At 41.3% G+C, this 26,792-nt stretch overlaps 2 protein-coding genes and 1 long non-coding RNA gene across 7 annotated transcripts in view; 2 read left to right on the forward strand and 1 right to left on the reverse strand.

Moving 5' to 3' along the window:
* The first annotated feature begins 265 nt into the window (after positions 1-265).
* On the forward strand, positions 266-3,206 carry NEUROD1 (neuronal differentiation 1). The gene is made up of 2 exons (XM_039494436.1): positions 266-405; positions 1,756-3,206. The coding sequence occupies exon 2, from the start codon at positions 1,766-1,768 to the stop codon at positions 2,837-2,839; it is 1,074 nt and encodes a 357-aa protein (XP_039350370.1). The 5' UTR covers positions 266-405; positions 1,756-1,765; the 3' UTR covers positions 2,840-3,206.
* A 2,716-nt stretch (positions 3,207-5,922) lies between these two features.
* On the reverse strand, positions 5,923-13,809 carry LOC120374574. The gene is made up of 3 exons (XR_005586154.1): positions 13,504-13,809; positions 10,068-10,233; positions 5,923-5,963 (listed from the first exon to the last, which is right to left on the reverse strand). It is a non-coding gene; the product is annotated as an uncharacterized LOC120374574 (long non-coding RNA).
* Positions 13,810-13,865: 56 nt separating this feature from the next.
* CERKL (ceramide kinase like) overlaps positions 13,866-26,792 on the forward strand; it is a 92,378-nt gene continuing 79,451 nt past the window's right edge. For all 5 annotated transcript variants that reach the window (XR_005586150.1, XM_039494434.1, XM_039494433.1 and 2 more), the window contains exon 1: positions 13,866-14,364. Coding sequence is in view for 4 of the 5 variants with exons in the window: in XM_039494434.1 (XP_039350368.1) it covers positions 14,010-14,364 (355 nt within the window). In the remaining variant the exon portion in view is untranslated. The remainder of the gene's footprint in view (positions 14,365-26,792) is intronic.

A 26,792-nucleotide genomic window follows, 5' to 3' on the forward strand; every position in this document is an offset into this window, starting at 1 on the left:
TCACTGGCGACAGATGGCCACTTTCTTTTGGCCACAAAGGGATGGAATCGAGAGCTCCGCTGAATACAAATGGGCAGGTCACGTGAGAAGCCCGGACCCTTTGCTTGACGTGGACTACCATATGGCGCGTGCCGGGGAAAGCTGGGAGAGGAGGGGAAAGAGGAGGGAGGAGGGGTTTACCAGGCAGCACCAGGGGCGCAGGCGCTATAGGCTATTAAGAGGGGGCGCCCAGATCCCCTCTACCCCTCCCTCTCCTTTAGCATCACTGGCCCCGCTATATAACCTGCGCGTCCTGCACCCAGCCCCTAGAAAAAAGAGAAAACACCCTCGCACAGGAGAGCTCTCCAGGAGTAACAGGGTTATGAGACCATCACTGCAAAGGAGACACTAAAAAAAAAAAAGAAGGTAATTATAAACCCCGATTTCCTCCTCCGAAACAGAATTTCAGTACAGATACCTGCAGCTGTATCTAGCTAGAGATATACAATGTGTGGGTGTTTAATGTAGTTTTTAATCTGCCTACAAAGGAAACAGTTTAATGCCCCAATATCTCGGTGTGTTTCATTCTAAAGCATTAGTCCCACAGGTTGCGATTATGGGAGCCGGGGGTTTATCCTCACCCACCCCCTCATTAACTTTTTCCTCATATTTAGTTGGTACTCCTCCCCTTCCTCAAACCCCAGTGTAAATTTGGTCTGAATATCATTGTTTTCTGTCGATTTTGTAATTTACCACTTATATTTTTTGGGAGGGCGAGGGACAGAGGGAATACGGGGAGTTAATTATAGAATGGAATTGATGGTCCAAAGGTCTGAATGAGAAGGCGATTATTTCCCATAAGCAGAGAGGGTTGTTGGGAGAAGACGTTGAAAGAATACCTCTGCAATTTATGGTAAAGCTGCTGTTGTGTAAATCGGGCTTGGAGGTTCGTTTAGGTAAGTGGCGAAGGGTTTGGAGAGGAGGAGAGAAAAGCGAGTAGGAACTGCAAGAGCTGGTACCTGTTACAGTGTCGGAGATACCAAAGGCTTCAGAAGCCACTCACAGCACTGCACTAATTCAATTGTTGCACTTGCACTGAAGCCCTGGTGTTCACTTCACCGGAGACTTTGCCAGCATGGAACACTGCCATTCTGCGAATGATACTTGTTTTCATCTTTTTGGGAAAGGGTTCCGCAGAACTTTGAGAATCCTGAAATGAAGGGAACAAGTAGTTTTCAGGTGGACAGGTTTTTAGAGAAAGTGTCACACCTGATCCCCCATCTGGAGAGCTGAGCCTTGCTTGGCTCTGAACAGTTCTGGAGGTTGCATTCTGGCTATACTACCAGGGGGGAGTTGTAGCTATTATAGGGAGGTGGTGGGAAGAAAAGGAGAGCAAGAAAATGAATAAAACCCGTGGTTACTGGATCTTTGTTTATAACTTCCCCCCTGGAACCTGCAAACGTTCACAAAACTGCTTCATGTACTCCGATTGTGTCAATCACATTTTCTTCTGCATAATCAATTTATATCCCACGCTAATATTAGCAAGTTACATAATGGCATTGGAACATAACTACATCAATTATAAGCGAGAAGCGCGGGCATAATTAAAAGTTTAATTTCTTATTTGGGGGAAAACATAATGCCTTTGTGTACACACACACACACACACACACATTTTGTACATATGGAAAGAGAGAGGGAGGGCTGTGGGAGGAGGGTTGTGTTTCTTCTGTTTAAAGTGTTTCTTCTCTTTTCGTCCACTCTTAAATGCAGGACTTCAAAAATGACCAAATCGTACAGCGAGAGCGGGCTGATGGGGGAGCCCCAGCCCCAGGGTCCCCCGAGCTGGACTGAGGAGTGCCTCAGCTCTCAGGACGAGGAACACGAGGCGGACAAGAAGGAGGAGGATCTCGAAGCCATGCAAGCCGAGACCGAAGAGGACTCGCTGAGAAATGGCGAGGAGGAGGATGAAGACGACGACTTAGAGGAAGAGGAGGAAGAAGAGGAAGAGGAAGAAGACGATGATCAAAAGCCTAAAAGACGGGGTCCCAAGAAGAAGAAGATGACTAAGGCGCGCATGGAGAGGTTCAAGCTGAGGCGCATGAAGGCTAATGCCCGGGAGCGGAACCGCATGCACGGGCTGAATGCGGCTCTGGACAACTTGCGCAAGGTGGTGCCCTGTTACTCCAAGACGCAGAAGCTCTCCAAGATCGAGACCCTGCGCTTGGCCAAGAACTACATCTGGGCGCTCTCCGAGATCCTGCGCTCTGGCAAGAGCCCGGACCTCGTTTCATTTGTACAGACCCTGTGCAAGGGCTTGTCCCAACCCACGACCAACTTAGTAGCCGGCTGCCTCCAGCTCAACCCCAGGACTTTCCTTCCGGAGCAGAGCCAAGACATGCCGCCCCATATGCAGCCGGCCAGTGCTTCCTTCCCAGTGCACCCTTATGCCTACCAGTCCCCGGGTCTTCCCAGTCCGCCCTATGGCACCATGGACAGCTCCCATATCTTCCACGTGAAGCCTCCTCACTCGTTTGGGGCTGCTCTGGAGCCATTTTTTGAAAGCACCCTCACTGATTGCACCAGCCCTTCCTTTGACGGACCCCTCAGCCCGCCCCTCAGCATCAATGGGAACTTCTCTTTCAAACATGAACCTTCCAACGAGTTTGATAAAAATTATGCCTTTACCATGCACTATCCCGCAGCTACTCTGGCAGGAGCCGCAGGCCACGGATCAATCTTCTCTGGCTCTGCCTCTCGCTGTGAGATCCCCATAGACAACATTATGCCCTATGAGAGCCATTCCCATCACGAACGAGTCATGAGTGCCCAGCTCAATGCCATCTTTCACGATTAACCCTTCAAGGCGCACCAGCGTCACGACAGAGAAGGAAACAATTTGATTGTGCGTACAGTGACTGACTTGTTTACAAAGGGCAGCCCTTTGGGTACCACTGCTACGAAGTGCAAATACTCCAAGATTCAAGTGATATATGTATTTATTGTCGTTTCTGCCTTTAGGTGAAATCGGGACGCAAAGTTCCTGTTCACCTTCTGTATTATTTTCTAAAAGCTCTTGAAAACTACACTGTAAATTTGGTGTAGGGGTATTCAGATCGTTTTAATTATCTGATCGGGATAACAAAATCACAAGCAATAATTAGGATCTATGCAATTTTTAAACTAGTAATGGGCCAATTACAAAATATATATAAATCTATATTTTTCAACCAACATTTTACTACTTGTTATCTTTCCCATGCTGAATTATTTTGTTGTGATTTTGTACAGAATTTTTAATGACTTTTTATAACGTGGATTTCCTATTTTAAACCATGCAGCTTCATCAATTTTTATACATATCGGAAAAGTAGAATTATATCTAATTTATACAAAATAATTTAACTAATTTAAACCAGCAGAAAAGTGCTTAGAAAAGTTATGTTGCCTTTGCACTTCTTTCATTTCAAACCGTTAACAAAATGCACAGTCCTGGCAATTTCTTTCCCATGAAATTATTTTCCCCTTTACAATTAGAACCAGATCCCTGATTCTTGAGAGGATATAAGAACGAAATACTTATTTTCTATTAGAACATATCAATTCAACACATTACTTGCACAAACTTGTATATAAATATTATAAGCAAATGCCAACACCCTTCTAGAATCAAAAGCTGCTTGACTATCACATACAATTTGCACTGTTTCTTTTTAGTCTTTGAACCCCTTTGCATTCCGTAATTTTGAAGAGAACTTGAAAATATTAACGTTTCCAGACAATATAAATGCATGATTTAATACATATTCACACAATCGGTGGTTTGTCAAATACTCATGAACTGGAGCCTAAAACTAATCAGGAGTTAACGTTGGGCTATATACCTATTGTAGTCAATTAGTACAGTAGCTTAAAACAAATTCAAACCATTTAACCCGTAATTAGAACAATAGCTATTGCATGTACAATGCAGTCCAGAATAAGTGCTGTCTGAAATGTAATGCTGGTTCAACTGGAATCAATCTGTACTGTAATTTTGTTTGTAATCCTGTATATTATGGTGTAATGCACACTGGGATTTCAGAAACATCCATCCATTTGCAACAACATAGTATTGGACATTTGATCGAATGTTGCATTTATCTTTATATGTGATTTTTTTCTTAGTGTAAGTAATTCCTATGGGATTATTGTTTTACTTGGATAGCTCATGAAAGGTGCAACATTTATTATTTGTAGAATAAAACGGACTCAAAAACAAAGTCCTGGATTCTTTCTTTGTTTTTATTTTTTTGTTTTGTTTAGTGTAAAACTACATTTTTTGTATTGCTGGTCTGTTTAATTGTTTAATTTCAAAGGATGTACATAGAAATGTAGTACAAATTTGTGAATAATATGGAGACGACTGAATTTGAGTTTTCAGCTTCAGGTTGCTGGTTTTGACTTTTGTGTACTCTTTGTGACTGATGTGACCCTTCTCATTAAAAAAAAGACAAAAGTGTTAACATTTGTGGGCTACCAAGAATTTGCAAAATTTACCTCTGATCTCGATTTTTTTAATCGTTGTCACAACACAGCAGGGTTGAGAGTTGGAGTTGTTTTCTTTAAACTGCAGGAAGCGTCTTCGTGTCTCCATCTTCTCTTGATTTTTAATACAGTACTTGCAATTTTTCCTGGTGCTCAGTGAGAGCACTGAGGGAAAGTATACATCTTAGCCATTATTTTCGAATAGGAAGTGATTCAGCAATGACTAAAGTAGTTAAAGCGAACCAGTCATTAAAGGATTAATTCTGACTCATTAAGGATTCCGTAAGTGGTACATAAAAAGCGAATTATCCAAAGTTGTTTGCCTACAATATGGGAAGAATTGACCATTTATGATCCAACTATTTGTTCATGAGAATGTTTCTCAGCCAGAGGCTTTTCGCGGCAGCCTACGATTGGCTCCCCTGGACTCCGCCTCTTACAGCCGTACGTCTCTTGAGCCATTGGCCAGGCTCTTTGAGTCTGGCCCCAGCTCAGAAGTCGCTAGAACTAATTGCTCGCTCCACTCTGAAAAGTCTTGGCGCTCACCTCCGCCATTGACGTGGTGGCTAAGAATGAAGTATCTGGAGACTAGTATTTTGGCACCATCCCTTTGCCCCATCCCTCAGCAGTGTTTTCATTTTTCTCTTTAGCAACTGCACCGGTTTTTTTTCCTCTAACCAAGACCATGATCCTGACACTATCAATTCACCAGGCACAGTTCCCCTTCTTTCATGACATGAAACACGTGGTCCTTTAATTTTTAATCTTCGGTGGCCTTCTAGGGTGGTAGAAACCTACAGACAAATTGCCTGAGAAATCTGAAGAATCTAATGACCATGAACAATCTAGAAATAAAATTATCAACAGGCCTATCACAGACTGGTGCAAATGAAATGAGTGACCTTTAAACTTCTCCTTTAAGCACATTGTACAAAGTCCTTCATCACAAGTGGGAGATACTTTATAAAGTGCCTTAAAATCGATGAGTGAAACTTGGCAGGTCTGATCATAGAATATCAGGGTTGAAAGGGACCTCAGGAGGTCATCTAGTCCAAACCCCTGCTCAAAGCAGGACCAATTCCCAGACAGATTTTTACCCCAGTTCCCTAAATAGCCCCCTAAAGGCTTGAACTCACAACCTTTTGTTTAGCAAGCTAATGCTCAAACCACTGAGCTACCCCCCTCCCCATGAGCCAATGAGCCTTGCCCAAGGTCACCTAGCAGATCATATTATTATCTCCTATTTCCAAAGGTGCTTTATGGTAAAAACAAAAATCAAAGAACCAAAACCATATTTATATTTGCTATGTGTTTATTGACCTAAAAACAGTCTTTTGACCTAAAACCAAACACACAAAGTTAATTGCTAGGCTAGCTGATTCACTTTGCAGCAGCTCAATTTCATTTGGCTGTAGTTGGATAAAGTGTGTTGCTCTGCAGTCTAGAAACTGTTGCTGAGTGAAAAAGAAAAACAATCATTAGGGAACAACTTTTCAAGTACTCCGTGGCTCTTGTCTAGACAGCAAAGATAGCTAAATATATTCCTGAATAACCTAAGGGGAAACACTGAATGACAATTTCTAAGACAAAATTTAAAAAATCTGACCTAGGTTCGCATGCCTTTTGGTTATACGTCTTCTTCTTAAACATAAGGATTCTCTTAGTCAGTCAAGGGGCAACTCACTTACCACCATCTTTTATTCAAAGGCAGGCACAGATGTTCCTTCTGCAGGGGAGGTTTTAATTTATGAAAATTATATTGTTTATGCATGAATGCACTCTGCATAACACGCAGTATTTCCATGTGATGAGAGAAATACCACAGAACCAGTGCCAATGTCAGGAACATATTCTACAAATTTAGTTGCTTAAATGTTTAATGAATATTTGGAAGGCATTTCCAAACCACAAGAAACCTTTTTAATTACCTTCTCTTTTTCAGTTATTAACAAAATTCAATTCCTCTAACCAATGCAATTTACTTTAAAGGTCTGACTATTCTTTTGAATATTTGTTACCACGGTACTTCAAAAGAAATAATAATTAATAGAACTAATAAAGAAAATCAATTATATATTTTGGCAGATACTCCATCTGACACTTTTTCTTGTGAGTTTTGTTGTTTCTATTAGGGTTTCCCCACCACCATTACCACCCTCAGGCAAGACCAACATATTTTGAGTTATATTTTCATGGTGCCATTTCTTATGATGGTACAATATTTTTTTTCTTACTGGAAATCATAAGAGGCCAAATCCTGAAGTCCTTATTCAGGGTCTGATTGTTGTGCCCCATCAGGTAGTGTTTAATGAGAAGAAAGTACCTGCGCAGTTCTCCTCACAGATATCAGTAAGCTGGTGGGGTGACCCGCCATCCTTATGTGGAGTAAGCTGAAAGCCTGATTGTCCAGCCCATATGGATCCCAGGTAATCACCTGGAGGTTGGGACTATCTGCACAGAGGCCCTGTGCTTCCATTCCAGCTCTGTGCACTGGTGCCCTTTCCCTATCTCAGCAACATAGCTCCCTTAGAACAGAATGTTTGGTGCTTCTGCAGTTTGCCAACTGCCCAAGAAGCCATACTTAAAAGGAGATTACCATCATGCAAGGTCTTAGTAGAATGGTCTTTCCACCATGATCTTCTTAGGGCTGATGTGTGGATGGTATTCATGGCCTGACTACTCTTTCCTCATCCCTATCCACTTCTTGCTTTGTCTTCCTGCATGGACCTCTGAACTCATCAAAAGCACTCCATAGGCTCTGCGATAAGTAGGATCACAGCTGCAGAGGTGGCTGAGCCCCCTCATTACACTTGGGAAGGCTGTGATACATGGGTGAAGGATTATAATTGGGAACCTCAGATTTTACTCAATACTTACTTCATTGACTTCAGTGAGAATTATGCCTGAATAAGAATCTCAGAGCCTGGCTCAATGACTTCTGTGGGACTATCTGACTGAATAAGGGAAGCAGGTTTAAGCTCATTGGATTAATTGGAAGGAGGACTGGGTTCTTAATTTGGATAAAATATATAAAGAGTTACTTTCTTCAGGAGCTGGTGTTTCAATAGCTGAGTAAGCCACTAAATCATAGCAATGTATGATCTCAGAGGCTAACAACAGGGCAATGAATATCATTCTAAACTCAATCTTGGCATAAATAGACCAGCCATTAAAATAAAGCTTTTTTAATTAAAAAACAAAACTTTCAATCACCCAACACAAGTTTAATAAGTTAGACTTGGTGAACTAATAGCCTATATATTGCTTTCACTATTCTAAAAATAAAGGATTTGAAGTGCCTCAGATACTAAATTTTGACAAGAAGGGTACTTTTGATAGGATAGTACATAACTGCCATAAGGAACCCTACCAAACAATTTAGATAATTATAGAGCCAAATGCTGCTTATCTTATTTATGCAGTCCTTACTCATTCTTTATTCAGGAAAAACCTCACAGAAATCAAATCTGCCATAGTGGGAATTTTGCATGACAGAGTACTGGAAAAGAACTGCAGAATTTGGTCCTTATGTTTTTTATTTTTATAAATAATATAAATATGTTTAGTTTTTACCCATCAAGCTGCATTGTCTTAAAAAGTATGAGTTAAAGTGTACATTTAAAAATGGTCTAAATACATTATTTAGCTAATAGACTTATATTACAAAGAGTTTAAGATATATTACTGTGGCTTGAAATGATGGGTTGAAGAGCTACATCAGAATTGTTCTGTATAAATGTGTACATAAGTGTTTTTTAAATAATTAAAATACATATTTAACAAACTGTCAGAAGCGAGGCAATCGAAAATTAAGGCTGACATTGCTCTTTAAGCATTTCTTTTATGTATTTAGGTTGCCTGTGGGGTGTGTTAAGCATAGAATATCAGTCCTGATTTGCAATTTCCTGGCCTGAACCAGCTTGCATCACAGACTTAATTGCATGCATGTAAGATAAAATAAAGTATAAGTCATTGTGGTCTACAGTTACTAACAACATTCTGGCGAGAGCAGGACAAAAACCAGAATTCTGATTATAGCGTTATTGTACATTTTTAACATAACATGTCAAACTCAATGCAAAGAAGAAATAAAATGCCACTCTGGCCCATGCATCCTTATTTCATCTTGCTTCATCCATATTACATATTCTTTTGTTTGTCTTGTTCTCACTGATCTTCCAGTTCCCTCACTTTTCAAAATTACTTTTCCCTTGTATTTCTGTCACCCTTCCAGTTGCCTCTTGTACCTGTTCAAGCTTCCCCATTTCTTCTTGTTTTTCTCTTTGCAGCTATTTCATTCTTTGCCTTTTTTTTCAAGTTTACTTTGTCCTTCACAGCTTTCTTGTCTTTCATTCTCTCTTTCTCTCTCCCCTTGCCCCCTCCCTCTTCCTTGATCTACCTTTCCCGTGATAGGACACCAATAAAGCTCACCCACAGAAAAGGTTTCTACTGCTGGAGTTCTCAATAGTATTTCACCCATGGCTATATTAATCTTAGAATTTTAGAAAAAGCTGAAGCTGATGTTTGATATTTCTAATTTAAAATCAAGACAGAAAAAATTAAAGTGCCTGGGTTGAAATAATATTGAAAAATGTAGGTACACAGACTACTTTAGACTTTAAGTTCTTCTCTAGAGTAAACATTCTAGAGGGTACATACTTAAAAAAAAAAAAAGGTGATGCTCCAGGTTTAAAAATCCATGGCATAGTATGGACTTTATACACTGGGTCTACTATTGTCACAAAGAGTGGTCATAGCCAGAAAAATGTGCAAGCCAGCGATGTGCTTCCAAAGTCTAAATCCAGCCTCCTCCAGAAATTAATCTCCTTTAGCCTCTGATACAGTACAAAATCATACATTTGAATTACAGTACACGATCTTTTGCACAATTACTGCTGAAATAAGGGGCAAAGTGTGTCCTCCGTTGACTTGATGGAAGTGCATTGTGGGACATTAGATACAATAACAAATCATCTTTAAAGTGAGGTATGTTCCTTAATACAAAGGCTGCCAGTCTTTTAAAATGGAAAATAACCAACATTTTAACATGAGGCTCCTGTGTAGCCCCTCTAAAGCCTTTCCAGGCAGCAGGAAAAAGTCATCGGAAGATTTTTTTACACCATATCCATCTGTGGTTATGTTCTGCAACTTACCTTCTTATCTACCCGCATTGCTCTAGGCTTCCCTACTCTCGTTGCTTTATTGGCACTATGCTAGCATGCCCATTTGCAATGGGAGGACACACATGACAAGTTACAGAATCTTTGAGCAACTTGCAACAGTATTCTTACTACCTTATCGATATTTCTGGTGGCAGTGAGCAGCATGTCTCCCACATGCTGCTGACCATGCCACAATCAGAAATAACCATGGGCCTTACCTCCAACCTGGGACATCCTGGGAGATCTACAGAAATCCAAGACTATAATGTGAAGACCTTGTACCTTTGTATTTAATCTGAACCCTGGTGGCTTCCCTCCATTAGGGATTTACCCAAGCTGTTGCTGTCTCTTGGTCTCCAGGAGATGAAGGCTTGGTGGAAGACAATTTGGTATTACCTTTTCCCTCGAATCTCCAGCATGCCTCTCCTCCCCAGCAAGATGGGGATGACATGTCCTACTCAATCTCTGACCCCTCTCTCAACTCAGATCCTAGATCTGCAGAGACACTTCTGTGCTATCCAGAGAAGCAGGAACAGCAATATGTAGGCAACTGAGGACCCATCTGCCAAGGAGAAGGGAGATCCAAATGGGGAGGTTTAGGAGATCGATCCAGACCATAGCTAAAAGCTACTGAAAGGCAGACCTATAGCAGTGCCAGGTGGAAATGATTATAGTTAGTATGTATAGAAAAATTCTTCAGCTGTGACAGCTAATCTATAAATTGATATTATACACCTGAATTTAAAAATATTTTTGTATACCAAATTAAGGAAGTATATTGGAAATCCATGTATTATGCATAGAATAACAGTTGTCTTGGAAGAAAACACCACCCTAGAATTTACTCAAAGGTTTTGATAATGGAGTATTTATTAATGGTAGCAAAGACCAATAACATCAAATGTTCCTTCCCTTTAAGAATTTCCTCTCCTACATACATTATGTATATATTTAATTTTATTCATGGTTTTAATCTATTTAATTTAAAATATTAAGTTATTGATTTACTATCACCTTAAAGTAAAGTTAATAAAAGGCTATTACAACTTTTACTGACGTCGGCTGAAGGGTATTACAAGTCTCTTGGGAACTGTCATACTCTTTCACTGATGTCAGAGAAAACTGTAATAACATTCTACTGACACAAAGGAGTTATCAGTTTATTCTTTGACTGCAATTTACTGAGAAATAAACCGGTATTTATTATATGAGATATACTGTGTAGGCTAATAAGTGGTTCCAGAGACAAATAAAGATTGCTGAAGCAGTTAATACAGAGCATAGCGCCTGAAAGTTGATGTACCTATTCTTATTTTTATCATATATTGTACTTTACCTTTTAGTTAATGATTTAACTTTCCTTCTAAGTGACATCAATGAATATACATTAAAGCTCACATTGATGTCAAATAACTGATACAGGTTTTATTGGTTCATCTACTGTTACAGTTGTCAGAATAATACTCTGGAAAGTATATTTGGTCTGCATTTTTTTATCCTGCTATACCAGCTTCTGGCATTAATTCTGTTTAAACAAAAGACAGATATCTCCAAATTTTCTACATAATGTCAACCTTTTGCATTTTATTTTGTTATTTTACAAAGTATATAGTTTCCAACAGAGAAGATCCACATGGAAAAAATATTGGGCACAACTTACAACTGCCCCCCTCATCTGAATAAGTCCCTTATTGTTAAGAGTTTTAAGCAAGCAGAAGTTTTATATGATTAGATATGAGTTGGGGCCATATTTGTCCCTTGTAAAATAATCCCTGTTTAAACAAGCTTTTGAGGATTTGTTATAAAATATGGGAATATACTACTGTATTTTTATTTTTCAAATTTCATGTTCAAGTACTGCATGTAAAATATTTTCATAGAAAGGTTGACATGATGATCCTATAACAGCAGTATAGTGGTCACTGGTGTAGACCTGGCTGTTTATCATTCTTGACCTGTAATTCTCTTTTGCTAAAATCTGTACTTTTTATGTAAACAAAATATGTTAAAGCCAAATTGTGCCATCAGATATGCATACACAAGTCACAACCTGAAAGAATTATGTGTCTTTACCTGAGGGCAGAATGTCAAATGTTACTGGTCATATCTCATAGGATATACATGAAGCTACACTAAATAGAAGCAAATACATTAGAAATAACTATATGCACGGTTATAACAATGTAACGCAATGTTATCTATAAAATATACCAAAAAATTACATAAAGAGAGAGAAATCAAATCCCATGGTAGAGCAACAATTAAAATAGATTTTCTCTCTTTTCTTTCAGAATGTTTCCATTAAAACAGAAAAGGTCTGTTACTTGAAAACAATGGAAGAAAAGAGAGGTCGATTTTTCAGTTTTAAGAGAAAGCCCAACAGGGGGATTTTAGTAGTGTAACAGTGGAAGACATTATCGGCTACATTTTAATTAAAGCTGTGTGAATGGTTTGACTTGAACTCAGAAATACTCAAACCCAGCCTTGATTTGTATATTTTAGAATTAGATTATAATTCAACCAAGTGAATAACAGAGGTAACTCAATATGATAAGTATCACAAGACTGTAAAATAATGCATTTTTAAACAATTTGCCTTGGAAGTGTATTTTCAGCTAGATCAGGGGTTCTCAAAGTTCATTGCACCGTGACCCCCTTCTGACAACAAAAATTACTACAGTTCATGAGGAGGGGGAGAGGTAGGGAACCGAAGCCTGAGCCTGCCCAAGCCACACCACCCCGGGTGGAGGGGTCCAAAGCCCCAGGGCTTCAGCCCCACGCAGAGGGCCTGTAATCTGAGTCCCACTGCCCAGGGCTGAAGTGCTCAGGCTTGGGCTTTGGCCCCAGGTCACAGCAAGTTTAAACCAGCCCTGGCACCCCCATTAAAACAGGGTCACAACCCACTTTGCAGTCCCAACCCACAGTTTGAGAACCACTGATCTAGATCATTAGTAATGGTGTACAGATACTTATGATACTTTCACAGAGGGCAATTTTGTCGCCTTTGCTTGAGTAAATCACACCATTTATTTCAGTTTTGCGTGGGTGTGGATAGGAGGATTTCTTCAGATGTATATAACCACTTAGATTCTAAAATGAGACAATACAGAAAAAGTCTGACAGACATTTTTAGATTTAATTTTGAATCTTAATTCACACCATTCATAGCTCATGGCATGCAATATCTTTTATTGCTTACTTTCCTCAACAAGTTCCCCCATTAAAAACATCTTTATTATTGCCAGAAAATTGGGGAGAGAAAAGCGAACCACCACTCCCCCTTTTAAGGAAATTTTCTTTGCTTCACAATTGCTGTTGTTTGTCACTTAGATACCGATGTGACCGACACCTTACAAATACCATAGACAGAGAGAGATGATTATTGCTATAACGCACAATCTGCAAACAATTATAATAGTATAAAGTGTATGTCTTAAACATGAGACTTTTGAATATCAAGGAATGGCAAACTGTGTATTCTTTTAATGGTGCAATAAGATAAAAGTAAAGAGCTGGATCTTTAATACAAACCACAAATTTTGCCAGGCTTGAGAAAAAAAAATCTGAGAGCTGTTTGCTATTTATTGATTTAGGAAAACAAGCTTACAAATACCCTGCCATGTAACTACCAGAAACAAAACAGTCACTCCAACCCCTAGCTTTTGTTGAGAGAGACATTAGACACGACCATAATGCTCAGATCTCTCTGCGTAACAGGGCGTTGCCATATTACCCCACCACAGCACCTCTAAGTGATAACATGTTCCGAGTGATTTGAGTAAGTAGGGTGAAAACCTCAACGTAGAGGTAAAATAGCGAACATTAGCAACACCTGTAACAGGGGTGCGAGGGTCTGATCCTGCTCCCCTTGACTTCTGCGTGGTGGTGGGATCCAGCCTCTCCAAACGACCTGGGCAAGCTCACAGCAAAGGCCTGATCCTATTAACGGCGCCCCAAAGGCGTCGCATGCGCTCCGGCCAAGCGACCTCTGCACCCCGCCACCAGGAGCGGCCGGATCCAGCCCTTTCCTCCTCTAAGGAGCCGGGTCTGTGGTAAAGGCCTCGCGACAAGGACCCAGCTGCTGAGTAACGATCCCTAAGGGCTGCACCCGGCGTTCCGCGCGCGACCGAACGGCCGGCCGTTAACGGGCACGGCTGGAGGGCGCGCGCCTGCGTGTGAGCGCTCACCCGCCCGCGTGTGAGCGCTCACCCGCCCGACTCCCTCCACCCCGGCTCGCAGCCTCTCACAGGATGGGAGGGGGAGAGCAGCCGCTGCCTTGGCAGCCGCCGGGACGCGGAGAGGCTCTCGCTTGAGCTTGGCTTGGAGGGTGGCGCCGCCATGCTGGGGGCCGAGACCCCCTTCCCCCGCCCCAGGAGAGAAGCGTGGCCAGAGCTTGGGGAGGACCCTTCGCCGCCGGGGACCGGGGTGGAAGCCTCGGCTGGGCAGGGGATTGCAGCCACCACCACTTCTTCTTCTTCCTCCTCTTCCTCTTCGATGGCGCAGCGGTGGGAGGAGGAGGAGCGGCGGGGGGCGCCCCCCCTGGACAGAGACCCCCCGCGCCGGGGGGAGGCGGCCGGGGGCGAGGAGGAGCCGCTCCTCAGGGGCATTTTCCAGCTCGGCAAGAGGAGCTGCGACGTGGTGCTCAGCGCCAGGCAGCTCCGGTGGAGCCCCATCCAGCCCGAGAGCCGCGGGGGTGAGTGAGGGGAGCTGGTGGGGGAGGGGGGCGGACCCTGCTGCGGACCGGTGCATCCCCAGCAGCCTTCAATGTGCCTGTCAAGGGGAAGGCGATTTGGGGCTGGCACAGTCCCCCCTCCAATCAAAAGTGACTGATAAGTTTCCAACTTGTTAGCGGAGACGATCCAGCCCCAAGCACCGTCCCAGCCTGGCGCCACCCACCCTGATGGCGCATGGGGGGCTGTGCATCGCCACTGTTTTGCCCCTTTAGTTGGTCTTGTTATGAACACTTGCTAAATTGATTGAGGCTAGTTCAGGCAGGGAGCGATCAGGGATGCCTGCAAGGGACTGAGTAGCCACAGGGCAGAGAGCAGCAGGGGGAGGAGGTAGTTGCCAGAGTATGTTGGCTACATACATATCAAGTTACCATAACAACTAAATCACCGCGAAAGTGCCACTTGCCCCTTCTGGAGAGGGCCAAACCTTTGTGTTCAGTTTTTGGACCAGTATCACTTTATGCTTCTGTGACTATTTCCTTTTCTGCCAGACCACACATTTTACCTATGGAAGGGGGACAACAAGCCTCAGATGAAAGTTTCAGAACAGAACTGCTGAATTTCTAGTAGAAGAGGGCTTTTTTTGTGGTTCCGCCTTACAAATCAGTTTAAGGAAATTGAAAGTTTACTTAAAACAAGATTACAGTAAATTCGTTAAAAGAGATAATTACTGGCATCTCTCTTCACTTTAAATCTGTGCCAGCAATAAAAGTGAAGAATTTAATTAAATAAGGTTATCAAGATCTCAAACCTAAAACAAAGTATACCTGGGCAGTTTGTCTTTATTATTATAATATATAAACACTATGGAAACATGAAATAGCGTGTCTTACAGCTTTTAGCCATAGGCAGAATAGTAAGAGGATTTTTATTGATTCTGCAGCATCAGTTTTTTGCATTTTAATCTAAATGACAGCTGTATATATGTTGTATAGTAATTTCTTGTGAGATGTGTCTAAGTTTCAAGGTGAGGCTTGTGGATCAAATCCTGCTTCACTTACTCAGCTGAGTAGTTCTTCATATTTCTAGTGTGAGTAAAGCAAACAGGATTTAGCTCAGCGTCTTTATCTCAGGGTGTTGTGCCAAACTCCTTGATGTTTACTGTGGTGCAATTTCAAAGGCAACAGCAAAAGAAATTAAGCTCCAGAAAGTTGTCCCGATAAAAGAGTCTTCAGTGAGCAAAGCTGTTGAAAAGGACTTGATTGAGTAAAACAAAATCTGTTTTACAAAAGATTTTACAAAAGGAAAACTTTCAAATATCTGCATGCTCTCAATTCAGAGTTACAGAAAAATGTTTGTTTTTCCAGCAACCTGGCTCTTTCAGCAATTGCTAAATCATAATCTCTGCTCACATCTTCTTCAGAGTGTCCACAGTGGGACTCTACTGTACTTCTCTTTTAGAGCTGGCTCTCTAGCAGAAAGCAAATGGTATGTTTAATAAATGCAGAGAGGTGCTTATTGTATGAGAGAAATGGCACAAAATCCATGCTACTATGATCAGATTATTGCTGTGACATAGCCAACTCATGCCAAAAGCTATACCAAAGGAATTTTGTGTTCAGCTGTAAAAAAGAAGTTTGAGACCTGGTAATGCCACCAAATAATCCTGTTTCTCAGGGCTTCCCCAATCAAAACAGCTCAAAGCTGTATGAGACTCCCGGGGCATGTGTCTATGCACCCATGTAGTCCAATATGCCAGGCTGCATCTCAGGACTCTTCAAAGTTGTCTGGCCTCTGCTTATTCATCAAATCATCACCATCTGAACATGGTGCCCTTGTGAGTACTAACTTCACTAGATTAGTGGACAGACCCCCTCACTGTTTGTGTGGGAGTTCCCTTTGTCCACTGTCAGCCTTTGCTGACACTGGTGACGAACACATCTGCCCTGTGATGGGGAGCTCATCTGGGTCCCCTCTGAACTCAAGGTTTGTGGTCCTCAGGGATGTCCTATCTTCATATCAATGTCAGAGAGCTAAGGGCTGTCTGCCTCACCTGTCAGGCCTTCCTATTTCGTGTCCAGGGAAAAAGCCTGTTTGTTCTTACAGACAACACTGTGGCAATGTTTGTTTTACCTCAACAGGCAGTGGGGAGCTCACTCTTTCCTGCTTTGTCAGGAAGCAGTTCATCTATGGAACGCTGACTGAACTTGCAGTGTGAGTCTCAAAGCCTCTTACCGTACAAGGGTGCAGAATGAGCCAGTGGACCACCTAAGCAGATCATTTCCAAGCCAGCATGAGTGGTCTCCCCACCCGGATGTTGCAAGGTGAATTTCTAACAGTGGGGGACTGCCCAGATAGACCTGTTTGCAAAGAAGGCTGACAGGAAATGCTCCTTATAAGGCCACAGTCCTGGTTCCATCACAGATACTTTCCTGCTGCCCTGGACAAACAAGCTGTACTACACTTTTCCCCCAATCCCACTCCTACACAGAGTGCTGCTAAAGATCAAACAGGACCAGGCCTAAGTTATATTAATAGCCCCAGCGTGGCCTCCCCTTTATTGGATCTGTCATTGGCAGCTCCAATTTCACTCCCATTACACCCAGACTTACTTGATCTCTTAAGATCATGGTTGACTGCTCCATCCAAACCTATGGGCCCTTCATTTAGCAGCTTGTAGGCTCTGTGGATAAATTGTAGGGAGGAGTGTTGCTCAGGGCATTGTTAAAAGTATCAGAGCTTTTTACATGTCAAAATAGAGGCGTTTTCCTATCTGGTTGTGTCAGTTTGGGTTTCACCAATGCAGTTCTCTAACCAGGATATACTGGATAATCTCTTGCACCTAAAACAGGTCTGTCAAGGTCCAATTGGCAGCAGTATCAGCTTTCCTTCTGCGTGTGGATAACTGTTCTATATTTTCTAATGACGTGAAGGGCTGGAAAGATTTTTACCTTCAGATAAGGGAACCCATTACCCTGGCACTTGAATCTAATTTTGTTGAAGCTCAAGGGCCATTGTTTGAGCCTCTAGTTCCTTACTGCACCTACCTCTAAAGGTGGCTTTTCTAGTAGCTAGTGCTTCAGCCAGAAGAGTGGCTTAACTGTGTGCTCTGACATCTAGACCACCTTATACAATTCTTTTTAAGGATAAGGCGTACTTGCAGTCTCATCTGAGATTTCTCTCTAAAGTGGTATCTAACTGTCATATTAAACAGTTAATTTATTTACCTATGTTTTACCCCAAACCACATGTCAATAAAGAGGAGTAACATCTGCAAACTACACATTAGAAGAGAGTTGGCATTCTACATAGACAGGACTAGTTTCATTTGTTAACCCAACTGTTCATGGCCCTAGCAGACAGAATGAAAGGTCTCATGATCTGTTCACAAAGAATTTTGTCTTGGATAACTTTTTGCATGTGTTTGTTATGATCTGGCAGGCATTTCCCCGTTGGGCAAACTGACACCATGTTCTACAGGATCACAAACGGCCTCAATGGTGTTCCTTATGCAAGTCCTTTTCCAGGACGTTTGGAAAGTGGCAACCTGGTCTTCAGTTAATACCTTCTCATCCCATTATGCTTCTGCTGAATACTCCAGAGAGCATGCTAAATTTGGATGAGTTGTACTCCACTCTGTGTGTACATGAACTCCAATCCCTCCTCCTACACTACAGCTTGGAAGTCGTCAAGAGTGGAATGCACATGTGCAATCACTCAAAGAAGAAAAAATGGTTACTAACCTTTTGTAACTGCTGTTGTTTGATATGTGTTGCACATGTCCATTCCATGACTTGCTGTCCTACACCCAGGGGCGGCTCTACCTTTTTGGCCGCCCCAAGCAGTCATGCGCGGGAGGCGCCCCGGAGCCACGGGAGCAGTGGACCTCCCGCGGGCATGACTGCAGAGGGACCGCTGGTCCCGCGTGGCTCGGCTGGACCTCCCGCGGCTGCGGACGGTTCGCGGGTCCGGCGGCTCCGCTTGAGCTGCCGCAGTCATGCCTGCGGGAGGTCCAGCCGAGCCGCGGGACGAGCGCCCCCTCCGCAGTCATGCCTGCGGCAGGTCCAGTCGTCCCGGGGCTGCAGGGGACGGGCCGCTCCTCGGCTCGCAGCGGCAGGATGAGCTGGGGCCCCAGCCTTTTGCCGCCCCCTAGATTTTGCCGCCCTAGGCACCAGCTTGTTTTGCTGGTGCCTAGAGCTGCCCCTGCCTACACCAGAGTTGTCTGTCAAGAAGGGACTGAGGGAACTTGGGGGCAGCTGGGCCTTCTGTATTGGCACTCATTGGCACACATCAGCAGAGGGTTCTGGAGCCATCTTGACGGGTACTACTGAGAGGAAAATGTCTAGCAATTCTGCATGGGGCGCATGCACACCAAGAGTGAAATGGACATGTGTAACACATCTTGACAAATAATAGTTACAAAAGGTTAGTAACCATTTTTTTCCCCCCAGCAGACGTGCACTTCATTTAACTATAGGGTTTGTTGATCTTACTTTAGGCCACCTGTTAAGTTACCCATTTGCCTTTGGAGCCTAAACTTACTGCTGAGTGTCCTCTGTTTGAACTCATCTTGCCACTCTACATTCGTTTGGGGAAAGCAGTTTTTCTGCTATCAGTCAACTTAGCCCAGAGAGTCAAATAATTTATAGTTCTGAGTTATAACTTATGATATAGTAGTTCTCCAAGTATGTTCCAGTTTTGTCCCCAGTGTGGTCCCAGCCTTCCACCTTAGCTAGGAAATCTTACTGACCAACTTCTATCATAAACACAAGACCAGATGAGAGGCCCAATGGCATTTCCTGGACATCCATTGAAAACTTAGTCTTCCTTTCCTGAAGTGAAGGGAGCCTTTCATGTTAGCCCCAGGGCTGCTGTCCTCAGGAAGTGGTCAGTTCTCAGTGGGCTTCATTGGTCTGTTTCTAAGACCATAATAATGGCCATATTGGGTCAGACCAATGATAGCTCAGTATCCTGTCTCCTGACAGTGGTCAGTGCCAGATGCTTCAGGGAAATTTCAAGTGATCCGTGACCTGCCTTGTACAGTTTCAGCTTCTGGCAGTTAGAGGTTTAGGGATATCTGGAGAATGGGGTTGTGTCTCTGGCCACCTTGGCTTCTTCTCTCCTGTCACTTTAGCCTAGCCTTTCTTAGCTTCTCCATAGTTACTCTGTCTCCTTGGTTACTGCTAGTCAGACCCATTTTTCCGTACTGATAGGCATAACAGAAAATCAGATTTCTTACCTTGTCAGTTGTTTTTAGTGATGTAGCAGCACCAGTATGGACACCCTCTCAGGATGTTGCAGTGGAAAATTGGGCTCTGACAAAATGACTAATCAGGATAGTGTGGGCTAACCATAATTTTTCCCCACCTCTGGAAATTGTCTGTTGGTGGAGGAGGTAAAATGAGGTGCCCTGCCCAGATTGGCTGTTACTTTTCTGACTGAGAGAAAAGGAGGGCGCGCCTATTTGTCAATGCTGGTGTTAACACGTCAGGGAAAATAACTGATGATGAAAGGGGGAAAAAGTTTTTTTTCTAATGCTGATCAATATGTAACTTGAGATAGTATAGCTGCTCACGCCTGAGCAGCACTTCAAAATCAGAAGAGAAAAAACTAATTGAAGAATAGATTTAAAAATTAGTTGTGTGTGGTTATTTGAAAACTTTAAAGATTTATAATAGGTTTTGTTGGAAAAAAGTAACGAACAGATAAAGTGAAATTTAATATTTATGAAAGATACTGGATTAACAGCACTGGAAATGGGAGTTACTTGCATATTAGAATAGCTACAGCACAAGGAATGGCAAGCTTCCCTGGGCTGTTCTCCCAATATATCTTTCCCCTATCCTGGGAAGACTCTTTGTGGTTGAAAAAGGACTTTATTCTTTGTCACTTTCATTCTTGAGCCTCTTTCTTGAGACTGCCAACAAGAATTTAAATTTGTGGTTATTTTGGTATTGATTTATGATGCAGATGCTTGTCACCGAGGACATGGACAGAGATTGCCAACTGATTTAATATTGGCCCTGGATCTAAAACTTTCAGTATCTGTAAATGTGGGGGCTTCTGATAACTAAAGATAATTTTGGCATATTTCTTCATTCTTGAAGACCTCTGGACATATCTAAAAATGTGTGGAAGCACTCTTCAAGTATCAGAACTGGGTGGTTGCTAGCATGGGTTGAGTTCTGGGTCTCCAAGATAAAGCATGCTTTTGCATAAGTCACTAGACACAAATCAAATAATTTATGTTAGCATGTAACTAAGATACCTGGAGAGCTCAAAGCAAATCTTTTCTATAATACTGAAAAATATGTTTTTGTAGAAAGCTTTAAAAAACTGTAAAGGAATGTTTTTAAAAGCATAATAGGAAGAAAAATGAAATATCAAAACAACAACAAAAGAGTAAGTCCTTAAGTAATAAATGACTTAGAATTAAATCCAAGTACATAGTAGTCTGCTGCCAAAGCTATTTAGGAACAGATGTGGGTGAAATAGATACCAGTAGTCTGTTCAGGACATTAAGGTAAGACATCTGGCAGACTATCGTGTAGTCAAGAATAATGGAAACAGGAATAACACCAAAAATGGCCCTTCAGTAATTCACAATTTGTAAAGTTATTAGTTCAAATTAGAAGCTTTTGATTCGGCTGCTGATATACAGAGAACATTTTCTTTAATATTTGAACTAATGGGTTATCTGGTGTCCAAATACAAATGTGATAATGTATTCAAGCGGTGGACATAAAAATGAGTAATACTAGATACATCTGACAGTCAGCTTTGTATTACATGGTTTAATTTTCATTTTTAAAATTATCTGACTATCTTTAGCACTTTCACACATTCTAAACTTTTAAGACTCAGCTATTTCCTGAGATAAACAAAACATTTTATATTAGTATGCCTTATATATATCCTTTTTGTTTAATAATGTATAAATATTCATCTGCTTCTTTCTGCACATGAACATTAATTTGTGATCTTATTTTTATAAGATGGAATGTGCTGATAAATTTTAAGACAAATTTTCATCTTTTGTTATCTTTTGCCATTTCCAGGCTTTACTTCTTTGATTCTCTTAAGTGTGGGAGCAGAAATTGAGTAGAATTAATAAACTCGTGTCTAGATTGTGCATGCATTACAATTTTATGCATACAGGCGAGAAAGAGAGAAAAGTGAAAAAAATATAAATACAAATTTCGGTATTAGACCCTGGCCCTACAAACATACATGTGCTTAAGTTTGTCAGTTGGGAATATTCATGCTTTAAATTTAAGTGCTTTAAGTTTTAAATTAAGCATGTGATAAGGGCATGCAAGGTTGGGGTCCTATGCTATTTGGATTTCAAACAGTCGTGCACTCATAATATTTGGATTTCAAACAATGCAAGGGAACTCTAATTTATTGGATTTTTTTCAAAACATAGAGAGAGTTCTATTGGACTTAAGTTTAAAGCAACAACAACTCCTCCCCACTCCAAATGCCTCCCCTTTGTTTTTATGAAATTTAAATCTTGGACAAATCTTAAAATGAGTGTTTTTCTGCACTAAGGAATTATTAGACTTAACTATCTGTAAACACTGTAAATGGAAAGATACTGTGGTGTTTAGATGTGCTTGTAATTATTAGAACTGGGAGCACTGGCTGTTGGGAGTCTGAAAGGACAAGGAGGAGGAGGGAGGAGTTGAGGAGGCTGAGTGAGAGTTACAGAGGGTGCAGCAGCAGCTTGGTACAGCGGATTCCACTGTAAAAATAAAGTCCTGTTGAAGTTGTTAGTACCTTGTTTGGTTGATACAACAAATACTCTAGTTGTAACACTAATTGAAGTCATGACTTGCCACTGGTACTTCTTTTGCGAGTTTTTGTGTGTGCATATAAGGTTGGAGAATATCAGTAATGAGTATGTCGAGAGCCAGAATGTGAGTTCATTGTTGGATAATTTTGCTTTGTACAGAGTGTGTTTTGGCCCTTCAGTTTTTGTCAAAATATGTTTATCAGCATTTCAAAACCGTTTGAAGAAATCCTGGGTGAAATCCTGTCCCCACTGAAATAAGTCACAATTTTGCCATTAACTTCAATACGGCCAGTATTTCACCCTCTGATGCTCTCTTGGTTGAACTGTGAACCTTACTGGAATAGCATAGGATCAAGGACATAGGCAATACCAGTCTGCGTAGATAAACTCAAATATTGCAGTACAAGTTGCTACTTTATTTGTAAGTGAGAAAGCTTTGCTCTTTTTTTCCAAATATTCTCCTCCCCCCTCCCCCCGTATTGTGCTACCAAAGCCGACATCTTCAGATAGTTGGTTGGGAGGGGAGGAGTTAGTTTCACTTCAATTGCAGCAAACTAATGCATTTATCTATTAAATTTGGAGGGGAATCTTTCTGACATGCTAATCAATCTTTCTTCCATTATGTTCATTATTTAAAAAAACCCGTGGGCCAAAATTTACCCTCGATTATATTCATTGCATCTCCATTGAGTTCAACAGTGTCTTACCTGAAGTCTTATAGCTAACAAGTAGGTTCTGTTCCTGACTCCATCATAGACGCTTTAAATTCAGGTAGTTGGTAACTCTAATGATGAAGCCAGTCAGATTCACATGAATGGATTTGTTTCTTAGCTATTTCCAAATATTTCTGAATGCAAGATCATTCTGTACTAGGGATTTTAGTTCTTAGGCTTATTGAAGCCCTGGCCCTTCTGTGTGTCTATACTTTAACTTTTACTGTCACTTTCATTCTGACCAGGTTATTGACGTGAGTTGTAATATTTTCAAACTTACTTCTGTACTGATAAGTCTGTTCCCCACATGTAAAATTAAAAATCTCCTGAGTATGTGTTTTTGTGTATTTTCTTTTTTAACTCTATTTTTTCCCTCCAAATACCTCCAAAAAACTTCTCTGTTGACCAGTCTGCATTTTTTCATTTGGTGCATTCCCATTATAAATATTCAGATTGAGTAGTTTGAGTGTACTGTACAAAACAGTAGTAAAAAGAATGATTGGGAAATGGTGCATCTGCTTTTGGGTTCATTGTGTTCACTCTTAAGTTAATCTTCCTGTAAATATAGACATGTTTTATTTGTTAACAATATGCATTACAAAACAGGAAATAATATCTAAGTATGTTTGCACTAGAAAACAAGAGAAGTAATCAATAGACATAGAAGAAATCTTGTTTGCTTGCTGTTTCATTCATGTAAATTGTAGTGATTGCAACTTTTTGTCTTTTGGAAGACAGACTTTATTTTTATTAACCACAGTCCTTAAAAATATTTTTATCCACACCAGAAGTATTTACAAACAAAAGTAAATATCTGAAAATTCTGTGAACTCTGAATAATATGCATTCTTGTGTTCTCTTTATGCTGTATTTTAACCTTGATGGATCATACAACTTGTATTTTTCTCTCAACATACTGGCCCCCATTTCTACTACTTATGTGTGGGTTTTTTTTTTTGTCTTTTTTTTTTGTCTGCACATACTGTTGCAACATAATGTGTTGAGTATTTGATACATATATTACCATATTGCCATAAGGAGCTGCTATTATTTTAGACACCAACTGATTTCATGAGAGTGTCAGATTTCTTTCACATATGCCTATGTTTTTGTGCAGATGACCCCAAAGAACATCTGTTCGTTTTGTAGTGGTATCTGCTGTTTCCTTTTAGAATTTAACCTTTTTGTCAATTGTCGGTGGGACTTTTACAGAATTTCATTATGGGGTCCTTTCTAAATTGATTTCTGTTCCACAGATATTAACTGTCAAAGTTCTGAGTTAATTGTGTTCTGGCATATCATGACAATGAGTGCAAGCGTGAAGTGGATTATAAATGAAACTTTAAAAAATCCTCTCTAGATCGCTGTATTTTGCAGTGCAGCTCTGTTATTTAAAATAAGTGAATAAAACACCGTCTTTTAACTGGTATCTCTATATCTTTACTAGTCAGGTAGTGTATTTGCATCCCCTAATACAGTGGTTCTCAGCCCTTTTCATACTGTGACATTATGTTACAAGAGAAAGTTTTGGAACCCCTTTCTTAATGGTTTTAGGACCCGCTCCCATCTAACCATAAAGAATGGTAGGATGGTCGAGACCCTTCAGGATGAGAACTTATGCCCTAATATTTCTCTTAGGATGGTATTCCTTTCATCCGCATACTGCCTGAATAATTGGGATTTACATGGATAATGTGTAGGAGAGCTGGAGGCAGCAATATCCATACTCCCAACTTTCGGACTGGTTACAGGGTCGTTAGCTGTATGTTGTGGATCCTGTAGCCTCTTCTCTTGCCTACTCTAAACGTTTGTCTATATGTAAAACTGGAGTGGGGCTCCCTTTCTGACATACATGAAAAATGTTCAGCCAAACTCTGACTTTTTTCTCCAAAGTCTTCAAGTCATGAAGTTGGAACTTCACAGGCATATTATTGGCAGCCAGGACATCAGAACACAGTACATGGTTTTGAATCAAATGATGTTAAATCATACATTTGTCATCATATTTCTGCATTTCTTTCTGAACCATCACTGGAACGACTTGCCACTATTTTTCTCATAAAATGATCTATCTTTCAGGATAAACTGAAAGATGTATGCATTGTAGCCACGTGAGTCTCATCAGTGTCCTTGGGCTTGTATATATTCCCATCTACAATAGTCTCACAAGAACACTCCTTTAAGAGAATATTGACATCCCCAAGAACAAGCAGGCTCACTGACTCCAATGCCACCACAGAGTGAAATTCTGTAATAGCTAAAGTAGAGAGCCTGGTGAAAGTATTATACCAATCACACTTTAACTCATTCTTGAGTTTTCTGGATGCAGGGCCTGCAACAGAGCCAGTCTCTGGGCAACATAACAAGCACAGCTGGTTTATAGTAGACTGCCTGATCTGCTACATACTGTCTGGTTGGAGGAGTCAGCAGAGCAGCTCTTAAGCCCAGCAGCAGCAGTTCAGTGGCTGCTCAAATTGTCACCCTCAGCTGTGATCACTCCTGTGCCTGTCTTTCCTCACTCCAGGTAACCAATTTATGACCCTTGGCTCAGATTCCTGACCTCTGACTTCAGCTCTGATCCTTGGCTCTGGCCTCTGAGGGTAGTCTACATGGCAAAGAAAACTCCTTGGCTGGCTTGTGCCAACCAACTCGGGCTTTCTGGGCTCAGGCTGCAGGGCTGTTTCATTGCTGTGTAGGCCTCCAGGCTTGGGCTGGAACCTGGGCTCTAGAACCTTCCAAGCTGGGAGGGTTCCAGAGTTTGGGCTTCAGCCTGAGCGCAGAAGTCTACACAACAATGAAACAATCCCGCAGCCCGAGCCCAGAGAGCCCAAGTTGGCTGGCACGGGCCAGGTGCCTGTTTTTCTTTGCTGTGTAGACATACACAGATTCTGGTTCTGACCCTGGGCTCACTCTGGCTCTAAGTCTGGTCTTCAATTTCTGGCTACTAACTCCTGCTCTGACCATTAGGCATCACTCCTATTCTAACCATTAGACATGACTGCCCACATCCTGGTCACGTGACACTGGCCTTGATATAAATTACATTCAAATGTGGAATGCAGGCAGTTCTGACTTTAGCACCTGTGATCTCACATACATCTGTCTGTAATATATATACTCAAATATTGAAACAGAAGGAGAACGCAATGTGGTAGGGTGACATCATTTTTTCAATATGATTTTTGGGAGGGACGTGTTATTCACGAGTGGCAAAGATAGGAGTTACATATATCTTTCCAATTGAGTGAGTATTCATAACCCTTTTGCAACCCCGCAAAATGATATATTCTGCATGTGCCACCTATTTAATAGTGCTTTACAAATGTTTAAAGATTATTTTTAAAAATTATTTGGACGTTTTTATATACAGTTGCTTATGAAGCCTAGTGTCTTAGTTACTTTGGGTTTTATACTGTATGGTGCAGAACACTTGAGCCACATATACTTCAGAGCTTTGCTAATATTAATGTTTTGGGTCAAGGCCAGAATGTTCAATACCTTGCAGGATTGAGTCCCATGAACCAAATTGTTAGTGCTCAGTGAGCCATAAAAAACATTAAAGCCATCCTAAAATACCTTTTATATATTCAAAACAGGTTACAATTTCAAAGGCTCTCATGGGACTTCCTAAACTAGGAGTGCGTGCTAGGTCCCTTTGGAAAATTGAGAATAACCTCTTTCCAGTAGTACAAAGGTCTTGTTTCTAGCCCTGCAAGATCATGAAGTAACACAATATAAAAGGAGAAAGTGTGTATATGCAGAAGACCTCAGAACTGGTGTAGGACTGAATCTTGCTGATCAGTGGACTTGGGGTGGGGATAACTTTTGGGAGAATGGGGAGATATTCCACAGTTCAGAGGAGAGAAGCCGGGAACAATTCTATGGCAGTATTTTTTTTAAATTTATTTATATATATATAATTTTAATTATTCAGTCCACTTTC

This window comes from Mauremys reevesii, linkage group 11 (assembly GCF_016161935.1).
Source record: "Mauremys reevesii isolate NIE-2019 linkage group 11, ASM1616193v1, whole genome shotgun sequence".
NCBI classification, from domain to species: Eukaryota; Metazoa; Chordata; order Testudines; family Geoemydidae; genus Mauremys; species Mauremys reevesii.

Excerpts from the sequence above, each read along its gene's own strand:
- NEUROD1 (XM_039494436.1), top strand. The coding sequence starts at position 1,766 with ATGACCAAATCGTACAGCGAGAGCGGGCTGATGGGGGAGCCCCAGCCC.